The sequence below is a fragment of the Cervus elaphus genome, chromosome 13 (genome assembly GCF_910594005.1).
Source record: "Cervus elaphus chromosome 13, mCerEla1.1, whole genome shotgun sequence".
Lineage (NCBI taxonomy): Eukaryota > Metazoa > Chordata > Mammalia > Artiodactyla > Cervidae > Cervus > Cervus elaphus.
In genome coordinates this window covers 63130323-63149928 of record NC_057827.1, presented here as the reverse complement: position 1 = coordinate 63149928, position 19606 = coordinate 63130323, and the positions used below count along the sequence as shown (strand labels likewise).

Genomic DNA, 19606 nt, shown 5'->3' with positions numbered 1-19606 from the left:
TCTGCTGAAAAACTTGCTTGAATGCTAAAGAAGCTCACTCACCACATTCATAACTGGTGAGCAAATGTTTATTTCTAACAGAAATAAAAATACCGGTGACAAATAAGTCATTTCTTTTGAAATGGTCCAAATGGTTGTGAAACTGAAGCTTGGTATTTTGCAAGGCAAATTTTCAACATTTTAAATTAAAAAAAAAAAAAACCACGCCAAAGAAAAATTTCCATGGGCAGAGTGTCCATGTGCTTAAAGCTTACATAATTTCATACACGGAGTGGATTATCATGATTACTACTATCATTATTAGTACTGCTACAACTTTTGTTATTACTGTTTGTCAGGCAGTGAGGGGAGTGAGCAGAGCCCCTGCGGGGGCGCTGGGTAAGGTGTGATGGGCGGGAATGATCGCGTCAGCTCGGGGCAGGCTCTCTGGGTGATGGCGATGACCAGGGTGGTGGGCGTGGAGCGGGAAGGAGTCAGCAGAGCAACACTGGGGCTGAGTCTTGATGCAGAGCTGGGCTCCGAGGTGCACACGATGCCTTCACCCAGACGTGAGGGCCGGTGGTCCTCCGGGCAGGGCCACGTGCCGAGTGTCACCCACACACCAAGAGTGGGTCTGTCTCCTGGGGTAGGTATGCTCACCTTGTGTGCCGCATGCTAACTTGGCGTCTGACTCTTTGTGACCCTACGGACTGGAGCCTGCCAGGCTCCTCTGTCCGTGGGACTTTTTTAGGCAAGAATACTGGAGTGGGTCACCATTTCCTCCTCCAGGGTATCTTCCCAACGCAGGAATCGAGCCCATGTCTCCTGTGTCCGCTGCACTGAAGGTGGATTCTTTACCCTCTGAGTCATCAGGGAAGTCCCCTCATCAGGGTACAAAACAGGAACTGGTAGCTTACTCATTTATAATGGCAAGCAGGGCTGCCACTTGGCTCAGAACACTCCAAGGGCACGTGTTTGGTGTATTACCTCCCACGGCAGACACGTATAGAAAATAGTGTGATGAGCTTTGATCAGAGCGAGGAGAGTCAGATGAATGGCCTGTTGAGTGGCATTAGATCAAGGTGGCTGAGTGCCCCTCGCTCTGCACAGGGACGACTTTGCTTTTTTTTTTTTCGACGACTTTGCTTTGTTAAAGGAGCAGGAATTGTGGGGGCCCTTGGCTTGATGCCACGAGCATGCCATTGCCTACATTGCCCTCGGGCATGTTTGCTGTTCTATGCTGCCATGCTGAGCAACGCCCCAGGGATGGACAGACTCAGTTTAATTTTTAGGTATGCTTACTCCTTCTATCACATTCTGTCCAGTTTTGCTAATCAGAAGCCACATGGTCTCTTTAAGGGGTCTTGTCCTATCTCCACTCTGACTTGGTATTGTTCTAAGTTGACCCACAGATGACGACACTAGTCTAACCTCTTGAGTTGCTCTGTGCTTCAGGACAGTCTCCAAGGACAGCCATCCTGGGTGTCTCAGATGCTTAAAAGCATCATCGTTTCTTTTGCAAAGTGGTATGTCTTTTACTGAATCTCAACAAGGCATCCTTTTCAGGAGAGTATGGTTTTTAGGCTACAAAGGCAACCCTCTTGGCTTTTGTTCAGTATTTCCATGCACAATGGCAATTCAACTATGAGGGCACCTGTTACTCATAGACTGTAATTTTCAAACTGCTTTCTCCTGTCATATTCACTCTCATCTTTGGAAGGCCTCCCTGGGAGAAATCCAAAGATCTGGGCAAGTGTTGCGTTTACCTGACTTCAGAGATGGAGCTGTGGAGGCTCCACAGTTTGGCCACTCAAGCTAAGCTGGCATCTTAGCTAGTTTGAATCCCTGACCAGCTGTGTGACCTTGAAGAAACTGCTCCATCTCTCTGAACTTCGGTTTCCTCATCTGTATTATGGAGATAAGAATATCTATGGAAAGTTGTGATTGCTGAAACGATCAGCAGGGACTTGTCTGCTGATTCAGGGGTTAAGATTTCGCCTGCCAATGCAGGAGGCGCAGGTTCGATCCTTGGTTGGGGACCTGAGATCCCACATGCCTTGTGGCCAAAAAACCAAAATGTAAAACAGAAGCAATATTGTAGCAAATTCAGTAAAGACTTAAAAAATGACCCACAACAACAACAGAATCTTTTTTTAAAAAAATTAAAATGACCAGCAAATCCCCTGGCCAATCAGAAAAGATCAAAGTAATAATCAGACTTCCCCACCTCCTACCCACCCAAATGGATACCCAGATGAGACATGGACCAGTAAGGTACCTGACATTTTCCCTCAAAGAAACAGCTCTGTGACACTCAGTCTGGGGCTTACTATCATGTTTAGTTGTGTCAAGCATAATGCTCATCTGTGTCAACTTAAAAAATTTTTAATATTCGATTGGCAAGTTTCCGTAGAATATAGATGTAGATTGTTAGACCTGGACAACGGATTAGATTTGAAAAAGAACTTGAATTTAGAAATTCAGACATGTGAAAGAAAAGTACTTCCATTGGTGTAATTACACCAAAAGCCTCATGTACGTTGCTTTAATCAGAAGCTTGAACAGGAAGTGGTTATAGTTACCAGTAATCTTCTGCTTTGCTTGTACTCTTTGAGGATGCTGTTGATGTTTTCCACAAATCCGGCTTGGGCGAACCATCGAATGTTAAAATTCTCCTTCACAAAGAGTGCTTCCATCCTCAAATTGACCAGTAAGTGGTCAATATTCTCTTGCTGAGGGAGAAAAGGACGTCAAAGATTTGTCTCTCTCCTCCCACCATGGGACAGTTATAACAAACCCAAATCACCAAAGTTATTGAAGAAAAATATGGACACATTCACTAAACATGAATGTCAAAGAAGACAGCTCTAAGTTTTGATACTTTGGCCACCTGATGGGAAGAGCTGACTCACTGGGAAAGACCCTGATGTTGGCAAAGATTGAAGGCAAAAGGAGAAGAGGATGGCAGAGGATGAGATGGTTAGACAGCATCGCTGACTCAAGTGGACATGAAATAGAGCAAACTCTGGAAGACAGTGAAGGACAGAGAAGCCTGGCATGCTGCAGTCCATGCGGTCGCAGAGAGCTGGACACGACTTGGCGACTGGATGACAAGTTTTGACAGAGCACCTGCTGTGAGACCCTGTGACCCCAAAGTCTCCCCACACTGGCTGTCTTGTGACGGGCGGTGTCCTGCCTTGTACAGTTACACAGAGAGTAGGGAGGCTTCCTTGGTGGTCCAGTGGTTAAGGCCCTGTGGTTCTACTGCAGGAGGCACGGGTTTGGCCATGCAATGTGGCCCCCCCCCCAAAAAAAAAAAGAGATACTAGAATTCTGAGTGAAAGATTTCTTCCTTCTTTAAAAAAAAAAAAAGTTTTTTTTTTTTTTTTTAAATTCTACCTATTTTTTGAGTAGTGCAATCTCATGGTTCAACATCCAAAAGAATAAAAAGTACAGGGGAAACATATACACCCTACTATATATAAAGTAGATAACCAACAAGGACCTAGTGTATCATACAGAGAGCTCGACTCAATATTTTGTAATAACCTACAGGGGAAAAGAATCTGAAGAAAACAGATACATGTATATATACTGAATCACTTTGTTGTACACCTGAAATGAACACCACAGTGGAAATCAACTATACTCAACACTTAAAAAAAGTAGAGGGGATAAGTACCCCTCTTTGGCCCCAATCACCACCCACACAGTTCTACTTCTCAGAAGCAAGCAAAGATATCAGTCCTTTTAGAAACATGTCCCAGTGAACGGTTTTGCTAGACTTTATTTATTAAACAAAAACAAAAACAAAAAAGATTATATCCTAAAACAAGCTGGAGGAATGCACTGCATGGCTAAAACTGTACTTTCTTGTTGTGGTAATGAAATCAGAAATTCAGCCTCCTCTTTGAATTTTACAAAGACGCCAAAGAGAACAGCATCCAATGTTTGTATAGCATTTTACACATTAGACAGCTTTCAAATATATTTTCTGACCATGATCTCTGAAGGATTTTCAGAGAAAAGGAAAAAAAAAAAAAAGGAAAAAACAAAACCTAACAAAACAGGCTCACAGAAGAGAAGAAGATAGGTTAGAATGTCCACTGTGCCTTAGGAGCTGAAATGAAAGTGCAAGCCAGATCTTCTGACTCCAGATCCCTCAAGAAGCAATACCTTTAGGAAAAGAGTAGGAAAAAAAAAAACAAAATACAAAAAACTCTCATATACTAACTGTTAAGTCCTTGGTTAGGAAAGCATTTTCCTTGGGTATTTTCTGGATTTTCCCAGGGCCAGTACTTTTACTGATGCACTGTTAGAGAAAAACAGAAATATTATTTTGGTTGACCTGTAAGATTTTAATATAAAATTTCTCAAATAAATATAAACATAACTGAATACAAAAAAAAAAAAAATCTGCAAAGCAACGGGGGAGAGCCCTGAGGACATGCACTGTTTATTTGTTCCACACAGAACAAAGGATCATCACTGCAGGCAGATGATGGGCACAGAGATGAATAAAGCCCGATCCCTGCCCTCGGGGAGCTCCCAATCTGAAAAGGGAGAGACAGACGGGTACTCAGATGCTGGTGTGTGATGTCTGATGTTAGGAATATGGAAAAGCGGTGCTGGGGCTGCAGGGGAGGTGGGATGGAGGTAGGGAGGGTGCAGAGGGAGATGTCCACGGTGAATCTTTATTTACTTATTTTGGCCGCACCTTTCAGCATGCGGTAGGCTTCCCAGGAGGCTCAGTGGTAAAGAACCCACCTGTCAATGCAGGTGATGCAGGAGACATGGGTTCCATCCCTGGGTCGGGAAGATCCCCTGGAGCAGGAAATGGCAGCCCACTCCAGTGTTCTTCCCTGGAGAACCCCGTGGACAGAGGAGCCTGGAGGGCTGCAGTCCGTGGGGTCGCACAGAGCTGGACACGACTAAGCGACTGAGCACACATACACTCGGCAGGAAGTACTTCCACCATCAGGGATCGAACCTGCACCTCCTGCGGCGGGAGCTCGAGTCCCAGCCACTGGACCACCACGGAAGCCCCTGAGCTGAGCCGTAAAGATGAGGAGGGGTCAGTTCCCTGGCAGTTCAGGGGTTAGGATTCCACACTCTGATCGCAGAGGGCCCAGCTTCGGTCTCTGGTCAGGGAACTAAGATCGCACATGGTGCTCTGTGTGGGACCCTCCTCCCAAAAAAAGATGAGTAGGGGGTGGCCTGGGGAGGGGCAAGGGAAGGCCGCACTGGCTGAGCCAGCTGGGCCACAAGGTGACCTTTAGCCAGAGCAGCCTGGACAGGAGAGGAGACCTTCAAAGATCCAGAGGTCCTGCATGCTGCCAGTAGGTTTGGAGAACTTGACCACTGTCGGTACTCTGGGGCACAGGTCACAGGCAGCTTCTAGTACTCTGGTGTGTGACTTGTGTCTGAACAGTGGTCTTTTCTGCTCTTTTCTGTGCAGATACTGGAGAGAGACTATTGTGGTTGTAACTTCCCAGCATACATATACTGCAGATACAAATAGCAGGCTTCGGTTTTGTTGTTGTTATACAGACCCCGTGGACTGTAGCCTGCCAGGCTCCTCTGTCCATGGGACTTCCCAGGCAAGAACACTGGAGTGGGTTGCCATTTCCTTCTCCAGGGGCTCTTCCTGATGCAGGGATCGAACCCGAGTCTCCTGCATTGGCAGGCGGATTCTTTACCACTGAGCCACCAGGAAAGCCCAAGCTTGGGTTGAAGGACGTTCTATTTTAGGCTCCACCCCACTCTGCACCCAGTCTTGTAAGCACCCCTGATTCCGCCTTGAGGGGCTTGGGTAAAAGGATTTAAGAGATGCCATCCAAGCCGGGATGACACAGCAGTACCTTGACAAAGTCTTCCAGGGTGTGAACTGACTCGTCCACAGCCACCAGGTAGTGGAGCTTCGGCACGTGGTCTATGATGTTCTGGATCACTCTGTACCCCAGGGAACACCATCCCCGAGGAGATAAACACAGGAGATGTTCATTTATGTAAACAGGATTCACCGACTGCTACCCCCTTGGGCCAGGGGCTTTGATGATTTAGTGGATTATCTCACTTCATTTTCCAATGAGGTCAAGGTTGGAATGATGGTGCCCAAGCTACAGAGGAGGAAGCTGGTGAAGAGTTAAGTGACATTTCTCGGGCTGAAGAGTTACTGGGAAGGTAGAAGGGCCAGGATTGGAAACCAGATCCATCTGCTTACAAGAGTAGCTGAGCCCTGTCAGGACTTGCGTCGATGAAGTCCATTCACCCAGTAGCTCATTGAAGTCTCATGACAGAGCTTTGGGGAAGGTCTTTCACAAAGTAAGACAGGAATTCACAGAAGCTATGACTCCTTAAGTCACATAGCACGGAGTGGCTTAGATTTCCCACCCTGGATTATTAATGAATGATGGCCAACATTTCTGAGGGCTTAAGGCCATCAACCCTGTGCTGTGGGCTACCCCAGGTTTTACCCTCACTGAATTCTCACAACAATCAAGTAAGCTATTATCATCCCCATCTCACAAATGAGAAAATCAGACCCAGAGAGGTTAAGCACCTTCCCCAAATTCACACAGCTACTGAGAGGCAGAGCAGGGATTTGCACACAGATGAAAAACAATTCCAGAGAAACATCAGTGAATAGAAGATTGTCACTAGACTGTCGATTCTACCTCTATCGTAGCTCTCTTTCTAGTCAAATGGAAATAAAACAAATGCACCTGTCTAAATCTCTGTTTCATATTTGTTTTATATTAATTTCACAGAACATTTCCTCTTTTAGCTTCTTCCTTTGTTAAATATTTGACAATCTTCAAGAAATTAGCAGGGGAAAGATTCTACCGAAAGGGGCCCTGAGTCCTTGTGTAATGGGAATAATTTAATTAATTTAATAGTGTAAGATGCTTTCACATCTTTAAAACCTGATAACGTGGTAATGTACAGTTTCTGCAGAAAAGAAGAGTCTGTCTCAGCCTCACCGTGTTCAGTGTTAATGTTGCCTGGAGCAGATTGAGGTTTTGAGCGGAGTCCGAAGCTTAGGGACTCCTTCTTTGAGAACAATAATAAAGATTAAGTTTAGGGCTGTGGAAGGGACCCACGCAGGGGAAGGGTCCTGAAGTTTAAGTCTCATTGTTTCCCAGCAAATCTGAAAATCTGCCTGGGATCGGAACTAATTTACTAGTGGAGAGAAAGGGAGGGGATCGAGAAACCAGAAAGGAGGAATTTTGTAGCAGTGCAGTGGTTAGGGCTCCACGTGTTCACTGCAGGGGACATGGGTTCTATCCCTGGTCAGGGAACTAAGTTCCCACTAGCCACATGGCCAAATTTAAAAAACAGAGAGAGAGAAAGAAAAAGAAACCAGAAAGACTCTCAGAGAGGCACTTCTCCCTCCTGTGGGGTAAGCCAAGGGGATAACAGAATGAAGCTCTTGGAACTCGAAATGCAGAAGTGATGAACTGCAAATAAAGGGAACCCCATCCCTTACCTAGTGTCTAAGTCAGCATGTGCAAAGAAGGGTAAGGGGACCTGGGGATACTCTGTGAGTCTGAAAAACACTGGAAGATGTGCAATTCTGCTCCTAGGGTGAACTTGAACTTGAACTTGGTGGGGAACTCTTAGATGACAGACACTATTTCATCAGACACTATTTCAGTAATATTTCACTATTTCATCAGACAGACACTATTTCAAAGTGGAGCTGATAAAAGTACCTTCTACTTAGGGTTGTTGTGAAGAAGAAATACAATAATACACGTGAGGATCTTAGCACTTGGTAAGAAACAAACGTGTCAGTCAGTTAATTCCAGAGCAGTCACATGGCTGGGAGAACACTTACCCTGCTAGATCAAGGATGTGAATGGCTGGAATGACATTTGTTCCATCTCCAAACACTGGTAATGCAGGGACTTCACCCAACCAAGCTAGCTAAAATAAAGAAAAGCAAAAGCAGTTTCCCCCAGTTCCATATGCCTGACTATTACAGCTCACAAAGACAGCCATAGTCGGAGACATCCAAAAAGATCTTTCTATCTGATGAAGTAATCACCTTAAGATGTTTTATAAATCAGTTCTGATGAGATTTAATTAATCAAATCCTATTAAGAGAAGTAAAGTGCAACCTCAGGGCTGAAATACTTTTCATTAGCTGTCTTTAGTAGTCATCTGCCTGTTATCTACATAGAGAGAACATACTGCAGTATGCACAATGTCTTTAATTTTCATTTTTATGAGAATTAAAATTTCAAAGTACCCCCACTGGTTGGGGGTTATTATCATCAGTTTGTAGATGAAATGCTTAGTGGATAAAGTACCTTCCAGGAATTAGACTTCTGATAAGACTTTTACACTGAATTTGAACCATGATCTTCACAGAGTCCAAATCCTTGTCTTTTCCCTTCATTAAACATTTCAGTAAATAAATAGATAGTCTGGGTACTGTTTAACTATCCTGAGTGAAAGAGGTAGGGGTGGGGGCCGCAGTAGGTCGCTGGATATTTTGGACTTGGGAAAAACCATTTAAGGGCTTTAAGCAGGGAAGTGAAATGACTGGATTTGCTTTAGGATCCCCTGGAGAAAGGAATGGCACCCCACCCCAGTATTTACTTGGAGAATCCCATGGACAGAGGAGCCTGGTGGGCTACAGTCCATGGGGTCGCAAAGAGTTGGACATCACTGAGTGACCAACACTTCCACTTTCACTTTCTTGTGAAGGGATGATGGGAAGTAAGACTTTCAGTGGAGAGACGTACGCCTTGACAGGTGAGGACGAGAGAGGGTTTCGCCCAGTCGGTGGATGGGGAGTTGGGAGTGTTGGGTTGAAGAAAGGGAGATTCTGGGGAGGTTGTCTCTATGGGGCTTGGGGATCTTGTGATGGATGAGAAAGAGGGAAGACTTGGGCTTTGGTTGGTGTAGCTGGGTGCAAGGTGGCCCAGTTTTCTGATATGGGACCTGGGGAAGAGCTGCAGATTTGGAAGTAATCATAGATACAGTTTGGATTTGTGAAACATCCAAGTTGAAATGCTGGACCTGCAGAGAGAGAACTAAGGAGAGGGAGTTTCACTGGACACTGATGTTTGAGTCACTGGCACCAGTCATGGGATTGAACAGCCCAACCCCGGGAAAGATTTTCTTTCTAATGAAAAATAAATAAATTAGAAAAATAAATATTTAGAAATTTGCCATCTTAAAAAAAATCCTTATAGTTATAGAAAAGTCATACCTTAAAAAAAGCATGCAAGATGCCTCCTTCCATTCCATACTGAAGTCCAGCAGCCACTACATAAGTGGTGAATTTTCTGACCTATTAGATAAAATACAAAAAAAAAATGTATTATTATAAATCACAGTGAATCAGATTATTTTAGTGATTTTTTTTTTAAATGAGCAGTTTAGTAAATCTCATCACCTCTTCCAAAAACTCCTAACATATTGTGTGTGCCTGGCCTCTTCTTGTTAATCCTTCAGCTAATTAGAGCATGCTCATTGGTGTCTGAAGTACAATTATCACTACAGACACCCCCCACCCTGTCACCACTGAGATTTGATCTGGGGAGGCTGGATGTTGGTAAGTTGAAGAGAGACTTGTGAAATGAGGATGGAACCCAAGTAGGGATGGGAACACCCCACCACCACCACCAGTATGAAGGAACTGGGGTCTCTGAGTGAACTTTGTGAAAAATGAAAGCTGTTCAGTCCCATCTGACTCTTTGCGAGTCTGTATAGTCCATGGAATTCTCCAGGCCAGAATACTGGAGTAGGTAGCTTTTCCCTTCTCCAGGGGATCTTCCCAACCCAGGGATCGAACCCAGGTCTCCCGCATTGCAGGCGGATTCTTTACCAGCTGAGCCACCAGGGAAGCCCAAGAATACTGGAGTGGGTAGCCTATCCCTTCTCCAGCAGATCTTCCCGACCCAGGAATGCAACCAGGGTCTCCTGCGTTGCAGGTGGATTCTTTACCAGCTGAGCTACCAGGGAATTGTGATTCATCTACGTTCCTGTACATCCGGACCGACCAGTGGATAGTCAAGGCAAGGGCAAGGTGACTGGGTCCCCTGGGTTTTCGGAGGGACCATGATAACAGAAAAGCTCCTAAAGGATTGGACAGCCTATGAACTTGCCTCAGAATGCTACATTGGTCCTCAGTCCTGTGTTTATGGTATAGCTTGTAACTATGAATGTGAGGGCTGCCAGCGTGGTGACAGTAGATAAATACTGGACAACCAGCCCCAGGAAGGCAGTGATCACGTCTGTTCTGTTCATGGTTGTGAGACCAGCTCCCACCCACAGTGCCTGCTACACAGTAGGATCTGAACGGATGTGAGTTACGAGATTCTTTCCAAGGGTCTATCTACTTGATGAAAAACACTAGGTTAAAGAAGAGTTATTAGGATGAACAAATTGGCCAGATCAACCTTATCTCACTAACTGTTCAGAAAAGAGTGATTAACAAAGCTTGGGATAATTAACAGAGGAATGGATAAAGATGTGGTACATATACACAATGGAATACTACTCAGCCCTAAAAAAGAACTAAATAATGCCATTTGCAGCTAGAGATGATCATACTCGGTGAAGTAAGTCAGAAAGAGAAAGACAAATACCGTATGATATCACTTACACATAGAATCTAAAATATGACACAAACGAACTTATCTACAGAACAGCAACAGGCTCACAAACATATAGAATAGACGGGGGTTGACGAGGAGGGAAGAGAGAGGGCTGTACTGGGAGTTTGGGGTTGGTAGATGTAAACTATTACATTTAGAATGGGAAACAACAGGTCCTACTGTATAGCACAGGGAACTGTATTCAATATCTTGTGATAAACCATAATGGGAAAATATATAAAAAAATGAATGCATGTATGTGTATAACTGAGTCTCTTTACTGTAGAGCAGAGATTGGCACGACATTGTATATCACCACTACTTTAATTAAGAAAAAATTTAAAAAGAAAACTTGGGATAAAAAAAATAGATCTTTAAAACTAAATTTTGATTGTCTCATTTACAGCATGGGCCATATGTCATGTTTTTATAATAAAAAAAAGATATTCAGATGATGCTGTTTCTCCATTTTATTTATTTATTTATGGTTACACTGCACAGGCACTCCGGATCATAGTTCCCTGACCAGGGATTGAACCCATGGCCCCTGAAGTGAAAATGCAGAGTCCTAAACACTGGGCCGCCACGGAATTCCCTTATTTTTCCATTTTAGATTGTCGTTCACATCCAATAAGGGCTTCCCTCGTAGCTCAGTCGGTAAAGAATCTGCCTGCAGTGCAGGAGACCTGGGTTCGATCTCTGGGTTGGGATGATCCCCTGGAGAAGATGGCAACCCACTCCAGTATCCTTGCCTGGCAAATCCCATGGACAGAGGACCCCAGTGGGCTGCAGTCTACGGGGTCGCAAAGAGTCGGGCACGACCGATCGACTAACACTCAGACACATTATTTTTGCATGTGTGATCATGCCTTCTCAACCCGTGATTTAGACGTAAGTGATCAAGAAATCATGGATTTTATATTGAGACAGGTTTAATATAATATAGATATAGGGTTTGGAGCTGGAAGAAATTTAGATTGTTTAGTCTAAACCCTTTTATATTACCTATTTAACTCCAAAAGTTGAATGACTTGGCTAAGATCATAAGTTAATGGACAGAAAATGAATTAGAATTCCTAATCTCATATTTTTTTCCTTCAAATATTTCATATTCACAGTGTTTGTATTGCCAAAGTAAAAAAGAAAAAAATTTACTAGTAGCACAGAGTTTTGGTAACAGAGTTCCCACTGTAATATCTTCTGAGACCACTAGGTGTCGTCTTAGAACTATAATTACCTACCACTACTGAAGGTCTCGTGACTATGGGAAAATAGGAATGGATGGAAACTTAGAGGTTTGGGGGTTCTATATAAATGCCACGTACGTTAAATGAGGCTAATGATAATATCACTTAATTCAAAAAATTGTGAGGATTACCTATGAGGTATATGAGGATTACATGAGGTACTGTAAGTAATACATCTGGGACAGTACCTGGTACACAGTAAGCAAACTCTCAATTTTTAGCTCGTTACTACTTATTCATCACCAAGGTATCCCTGTCATATATTTTGATAAATATAGAGAAATTTAAAAATTTTATAATATATGGATTTCAAAATGATAATTTTTCTGCAAGTGAAGGCTAATAAGCTACTATCTTTGTTTAGGTGAATTCCTAGAGGTATGTCAAGAATCAAGTGACATAGATGTGTAAAGATCAACTCTATTGAATGGTGGGGTTTCAGACTTTTCGGAGTCAGGAAAAAAATAACAGATACCACAGGCTTTGGTGTCTGACGGATCCAGGTTTGAATCACAGCTCCCTACCACTTGACACCCCTTTCCCACAATGTCTGCAATTTGTGAAATGAAAATAATACGTACACAGGGCTTTCCCTGTGTGGCTAAAACTCTACGCTTCTAATGCAGGGGGCGAGGCTGGTGAACTAGACCCCACATGTTGTTGTTGTTTATTTGCTAAGTCGTGTCTGACTCTTTTGTGACCCCATGGACTGTAGCCCATCAGGCTCTTCTGTCCATGCGATTTCCCAGGCAAGAATACTGGAGTAGGTTGCTATTTCCTTCTTCAGGGGGTCTTCCCTACCCAGGGACAGAAACCACGTCCACTGCATTGGCAGGCAGATTCTTTACCACTGAATCACCTGGGAAGCCCCAAAGTGGGAATGAGGAAGGGGAAACTGCATTTTCCCTTTTCCCAGACTCCATCTCATTTATTTCTTACAGCTACTCTGAAAAGTGCATATAAACTTCATCTTAGAGGGAATTCCCTGAAAATCCAGAGATTAGGATTTGGTACTTTCACTGCCAAGGAACAGGGTTCAATCTCTAACTGGGGAACGAAGACCTTGCAAGCATGCACACACACAGTCCCACTCTTGAGTTATTTGCCTCTTCTGGACCAACGAACCCTTTGGATTTACACTGGACTCTGCTGGGGACCCCATACAAGGCTTCTATCTTAGGGGACTGGACCAGAACTTGGGTCAGGACACTGCCTCTCTGAGGGAGCCTGAAGCTTGGAGGTCTGTGAGTGTAAGGACGTGGGACCTAAATGCAGAGATAGGGAGCCAGCTAAGATGATGTATGCAGAGCAAGTGGAATGGTCCTGACCCGGTGCATTGCAAGCTTCCTCCAAAAGAGCTTTTCCTATTCAAAAGGTTCTACTACTTGAGACTTACATTTTTCCCAAATTTGAGAACCATTTTTTCAGCATTTATGTGGTCCAGAAAATTAGGATGTTGCTTTCTTCTTCGATAATCCTCTTCAGTAAATGGGACCTCAGAGTCATCCTACGAGAGAAAAAAGGCCAGAGTCCATACGTTAGCGTGATGGAAACCTCTAAGCCCCAAGATGTTAGGGAAATCTGTACCATGGATTTCAGTTTATCCCTTTGATTCTCCAGGAAGAATTGATGAACTGTCCCTCCGAGGGACTGTGTAGGAGCGAGAATTGTGGAGAGACCAAGTGATGAACTGCTCAGTGGACTGTCCGGAAATATTTTTCATTCCTGATTCTTAGGACAGACTGATATCCTATCTGATGAAGCCAGTTTATAAAGCCTAAGACAGAAACTTGCACAGGGTATGTTATTAACATGGAATTGACTTGAGGGAAAGAGGCAGTGTGGAAAAGAAGAAAAAAACTTTCCTTTAAGCTCAAAGTGTTCTAAAAACTACTGCTTATTTCTACAATGACTTAACTTTCTTGAAAATGTTTCAGCTAGTCAAATTCTATCCTTTTTTTTTTCTGACCACACCTCGAAGCTTGAGAGATTTCAGTTCCCCAATCAGAGATCAAACCCAGGCCCCTGGTAGTGAGAGTGCTGAGTCCAACCAATGAACCACCAAAGTGAACTGAAGTCGCTCAGTCATGTCTGACTCTTTGTGACGCCGTGGACTGTAGCCTACCAGGCTCCTCTGTCCATGGGATTCTTCAGGCAAGAATACTGGAGTAGGTTACCATTTCCTTCTCCAGGGGATCTTCCCAACCCAGGGATCGAACCCGGGTCTCCCGCATTGGAGGCAGACGCTTTAACCTCTGAGCCACCAGAAGGACTTCCCCAAATTCTATCATTTACACTTCATCTAAACAAGAGTTTAAAATTTAAACGTCTTCTTTTACTGTAGAGACGTGATTCCATTAAGACATTAAAAAAACTCATCTCTTAATAGTCTTTGAAATGTGTGTACTTTCATTTATTCTTTTTAATTTTACTTATCTATTTATTTTTGGCTAGGCTGGGTCTGCGATGCTTCGTGGACTTTTCTCTAGTTGTGGCGAGCGGGGGCTACCCTCTGGCTTGGGTACATGGGCTTCCCATTGCCACGGCTTCTCTCATTGAGGAACACAGGCTCTAGTGTGTGTGGGCTCAGTAGTTGTGATACATAGGCTTAGCTGCTCCTCGTCATGGGGAATCTTCCTGAACCAGGGATCGAACCCGCGTCTCCTGCATTGGCAGGCAGACTCTCACCCACTGAACCACCAGGGAAGTCCCCTGCGGTTGCATTTTTTAAAATCTAAATTGTGAGGCTTTTTTTTTTCTTCTTCTTCTTCTTTTCCACACTGCCTCTTTCCCTCAAGTCAATCCCATGTTAATAAGAACATACCCTGTTGCAAGTTTCTGTCTTAGGCTTTACAAACTGGCTTCATCAGATAGGATATCAGTTTGTCCTAAGAATCAGGAATGGAAAATATTTCTTGACAGTCCACTGTCTCTCCACGACTCATGCTCCTACAGAGTCCCTCGGAGGGACAGTTCAACAAAAACTTCCTGTAGAACAAACGGAGAAACTGAAATCCATGGTACAGATTTCTCCCCAATCCATGCAGATTTAGAGGTCCTACTTGGAGTAGGATTCTGATTTTTTTTTTTTTTTTTTTTGACTGAGCTGCACAGCATATGGGATCTTAGTTCCCTGACCAGGGATTGAATCAGTGCCCCGTGCCATGGAAGCACAGAGTCTTAACCACTGGACCTCCAGGAAAGTCCCAGGATTTCAAAAAATACAGTCTAATCAGAAGCCTTCCAATCACATCACATTGCTCTAAGATAAACAACCAGTCCAAAGCATCTGAGTCCGGGGTTTACCCAAAGTTAATCAGAGAGGCAGAAGGAACACAAGAATGAGACCCCTGAGGCGGAACAATTGTTGGCAGGTTTGAAAAATGGGAAGAAGGGCTGAAATGACTGGAGTCAAGCTGGGGATTGGGAGAGGAGGAGGCAGGCAGTGCCAGGCTGCCAGGGCTGGTGGACCAGGTGGGGGAGTTCAGATTCATTCTGAAGGCATGAGAAGGCATGGGAGGATTTTCAGCATTTTAAGCAGGACGATAACATCACCAACTTAATGGACATGAACTTGAGCAAACTCCAGGAGATAGTGGAGGACAGGGAAGCCTGGCATGCTGCAGTCCATGGGGTCGCAAAGACATGACTTAGCGACTGAACAACAACGACAATAGCATGATCTGAATTATATTTGAACAAGATCACTTAGGCTGTTTGTTGGAGACTGCGTTGGAAGGATGTGACGGCAGCTGCCAGTTCCGAGGCCATCCTGGTAGCTCGCAGATACAAAGAGAACACGATGGATTTAGGAGACATTTTGGATGCAGAATTAACAGAATTGACTGATGAACTGACTGATGGACGGAAGGGAGAGAAGGTGAGCAACGGACATGTGGTGACGCTACTGGGAGAAAGACTGAGAGGGATTGAGTTTTGGGGGGAAGATCCAGTTAGTCCCAATTCTGTGTCCACAGTAGATACTCAATGAATACATGTCATCTAATTAGCTGACCTATTAAATATATCCAGTCATTCATATGTAGGACTGCCAGATAAAATAGAGGACACCCAGCTAAATTTGAATGCCACATAAACAAATACATATTTTTTCAAGTATGAGTATGTCTTCGGGCATGAGATACACTTACATGATATATTATTTGCAGTTTATCTGAAATTCAAATTTACCTGGGTGTCCTGTATTTTTATTAGCTACATCTGGCAATCCTCCTAACAGCGGATCTATAATCAGCTTTGCCTTCAGGATGGAGTCTCTCTGGTCCTGGTGACTATGACACCGTGGCCAGCCTGCCTAACTGACCTTCCTGCTCACTGTGACTGGCTGCCCAATGCCCTCTGCTGGGCCTTGTGACAGAAACAGTTATATTCCAGGTGACCTGCTTCTCTGGTCACAGGTCTGGACAGCCAGTCAGTGTCTCCCCTGCATTCTGAGCCTAAGACTGGGCCACCCTCTCTGGTCCGTACGGGCACTTGGGCCCAGAAGGTCTAGCCAATCCTGGGCTGCAGGCTTCGAGCTGTCATCTCCAGTTTCTGGTTGGGACTGAGATCTGGTCTGTACATTTCGAAATGTCGCTACCGATCGCGGGGCTGTGTTCCCTCTAGCCCTGAAATTCCACATGTTACAAACAAATGACAAATAAAACGTCTTTTAAACTTGCATCTTTCATACAGGTGCCAGTCTCTGGCAGCCATCTGTATCGGTCGCTTTTCCAGTAAGTGATGAGTTGCCGTATTGTCGGAGTAAAACCTAGACTCTTACCTTTGTGTGTTGATGTGTGTTTCCATTTCCCGAAACTGCCTGCTCATTAACACCTCATTACAATCAATAGGCTCACTGATAGGCCTCATCTTCTTAGGAAGCGGAGAACTGACTCTGTACAGTCATCTCCCTTTTCTTCAAGGACTTTGGCTGAACCTGTTGTCCGGTAAGACTCTGTGGGACCCTCTTTTTTTTTTTATTTTTTTTTATTTTTTTTTTTGGACCCTCTTTTTAATTGATCATTGTGTTTGACTCCCCATGTGGATCACTTGCTGGACTCTTTTCCCCCTGGTCATTATTTTCTTTCTCCCATCCGATCAGTATGTGTGATGACACAGCCCATCTGCTCTTCTGGGCTATCCGGTTAAGCCAGTGTCATCTCTGGTCCCCCTCTTCACTCAGTATAAAAAAAAAATACATAGCTATACTTTTATTACTATTTTTAAATTTTTGGCTGCACCCCATGGCATGTGGGACCTTAGTTCTGCAACCAGGGATCAAACGTGTGCCCTCTGCATTGGAAGATGGAGTCTGAACTGCTGGACCACTGAGGAAGTCCCCATGCTTCTAAAACAGATACTATGGATAAAACCTGGGTATATTAAGATTCTCCAACTTATTGAAATTGTATAATATTTACAAATGAAAATATTCTATTCTACTTATCCTTTTGTATTAAAACTATCTTAACTGTACCATAAAGAAAGCTGAATGAAGAAGAATTGATACTTTTGAACTGCGGTGTTGGAGAAGACTCTTGAGAGTCCCTTGGAGTGCAAGGAGATCCAACCAGTCCATCCTAAAGGAGATCAGTCCTGGGTGTTCATTGGAAGGACTGATGTTGAAGCTGAAACTCCAATATTTTGGCCACCTGGTGGGAAGAGCAGACTCATTGGAAAAGACTCTGATGTTGGGAAAGATTGAACGCAGGAGGAGAAGGGGACGACAGAGGATGAGATGGTTGGATGGCATCACCCACTCAATGGTCATGAGTTTGGGTAAGCTTCGGGAGTTGGTGATGAACAGGGAGGCCTGGCGTGCTGCAGTCCATGGAGTCGCAGAGAGTCGGACATGACTGAGCGACTGAACTGAACTGAACTGAACTAAATGCAGTTTTGTATTTGTTTAGGTGTTTTTGGCTACAAACAACAAAAACTGGAACTCAAAATGGCCTCAAAAGTGCGAGGATGCATTAGTTCCCATGAGTAACATCCCCAAATCAAGCGCTTTCAGGTGTCGTGTGATGGGCGTCTTCTCCGCTCTTTGGATGCCTTTTTAAGTTTGTCTCCCTCGGGGTGTGGTCTTCCTCTTCAGGCTCACAGAAGACTGTCAGCAGCAGTTTCAGGTGTCACATCCAGGCACGACAACATCTCCAGAGGGACAAACGCTGCATCTTCCTTCATTAGGGATAAGCCGTTCCCAGAGGAGCCTGGACTCAGCTGACTTCCTGGGCACAGAGCTAGACGGCGTCTCCCAGGCTTCCTTGCAGTTGGGTGTGGTCATGTGACCGGATAGAACCGGACTTGGAACAATGGACTGGTTCAAAATGAGAAAGGAGTATGTCAAGGCTGTAGATTGTCACCCTGCTTATTTACCTTATATGCAGAGTGCATCATGAGAAATGCCGGGCTGGGTGACGCTCAAGCTACAATCAAGAGTGCCGGGAAAAATATCAACAACCTCAGATATGCAGATAATACCACTCAAATGGCGGAAAGCAAAGAGGAACTAAAGACCTTCTTGATGAAAGAGGAGAAAGGTGAAAGAGGAGAATGATGAAGCTGGCTTGAAACTCAACATTCAGAAAACTAAGATCATGGCACCTGGTCCCACCACCTCAGGGCAAATAGATGGGGAAAACGAGGAAACAGCAGCAGATTTTATTTTCTTGGGCTCGAAAATCACTGTGGACTGTGACTGCAGCCATGAAATTAAAAGACGCTTACTCCTCGGAAGAAAATCTATGACAAACCTAGACAGCATGTTGAAAAGCAGAGAGCACTTAGCTGGCAAGGGTCCATATGGTCAAAGACATGGTTTCTCCAGTGGTCATGTATGGGTGTGAGAGCTGGACCAGAAGGAAGACTGAATAATTTATGAGAGAGCTGAATAATTTATGCTTTCAAGTTGTGGTGATGGAGAAGACTCTTGAGAGTCCCCTGGACAGCAAGGAGATCAAACCAGTCAATCCTAAAGGAAATCAATCCTGAATAACCATTGAAAGGACGGATGCTGAAACTGAAGCTCCAATACTTTGCCCACCTGATGCAAAGAACCGACTCATTGAAAAAGACCCTGATGCTGGGGAAGATTGAGGGCAAGACGAGAAGGGGGCGACAGAGGATGAGATGGCTGGATGGCATCATCGACTCAGAGGACATGAGTCTGAGCAAGCTCTGCGAGATGGTGAGGGACAGGAAGGCTGCAGTCCATGGGGTTGCAAAGAGTCGGGCATGACTGGGTGACTGAAGAACAACAAAAAATTGTTTAAAAAAAACAAAACATGGTGAGAGGATGGGAACATGCCAAAGGAACACAGAAGCTAACACTGGAGCCACTTCCCCATATTTTCTTTGGAGGAACCATCTCTTCCCCACTCGGCCTATTTAGTTCAGGAGGCTGATCATTCCTGCCTCTAGAAGTGGGTACATGATCCCAGCTCTGGTCAATCAGTGTTCGGCATTCCCCTGGTCACAGTGACTGGTTCATGGTTAGGCCTGTGACATAAGGCCTGGAAGAACAGCATATTCCAGATCTGGGGAGGGACATGGCCTAAAGGGAGAAGAGAAGTCAAGCTCTAGAGATATAAGCCTGGGAGCTCCTAGGGGCCAGAAGGAGTGGAGAGCTTAATCAAGAATAAGTCTAGAGGAGAAAAGAAGCAATTGAAGGGAGAGAAAGAGTAGGTTAGTTCTGAGCACTGTTTAAGCCCCTAGATACAGCTGTATCTGAAGGCCATTGTCTGACTACCCAGTTATGAGTTAATA

The 19606-nt window shown here is 44.4% G+C and overlaps 1 protein-coding gene across 1 annotated transcript in view; it reads right to left on the bottom strand.

Annotated features, from left to right (window-relative positions):
* The window catches only part of AK7 (adenylate kinase 7), a 62575-nt gene that overhangs the window by 19788 nt on the left and 23181 nt on the right, over nt 1-19606 (bottom strand). Inside the window, exons 5-10 of the mRNA XM_043922569.1 lie at nt 13236-13346; nt 9203-9283; nt 7820-7908; nt 5841-5931; nt 4214-4291; nt 2562-2711 (exon numbers count right to left, since the gene is read on the bottom strand). Coding sequence (XP_043778504.1) covers nt 2562-2711; nt 4214-4291; nt 5841-5931; nt 7820-7908; nt 9203-9283; nt 13236-13346 — 600 coding nt within the window. The remainder of the gene's footprint in view (nt 1-2561; nt 2712-4213; nt 4292-5840; nt 5932-7819; nt 7909-9202; nt 9284-13235; nt 13347-19606) is intronic.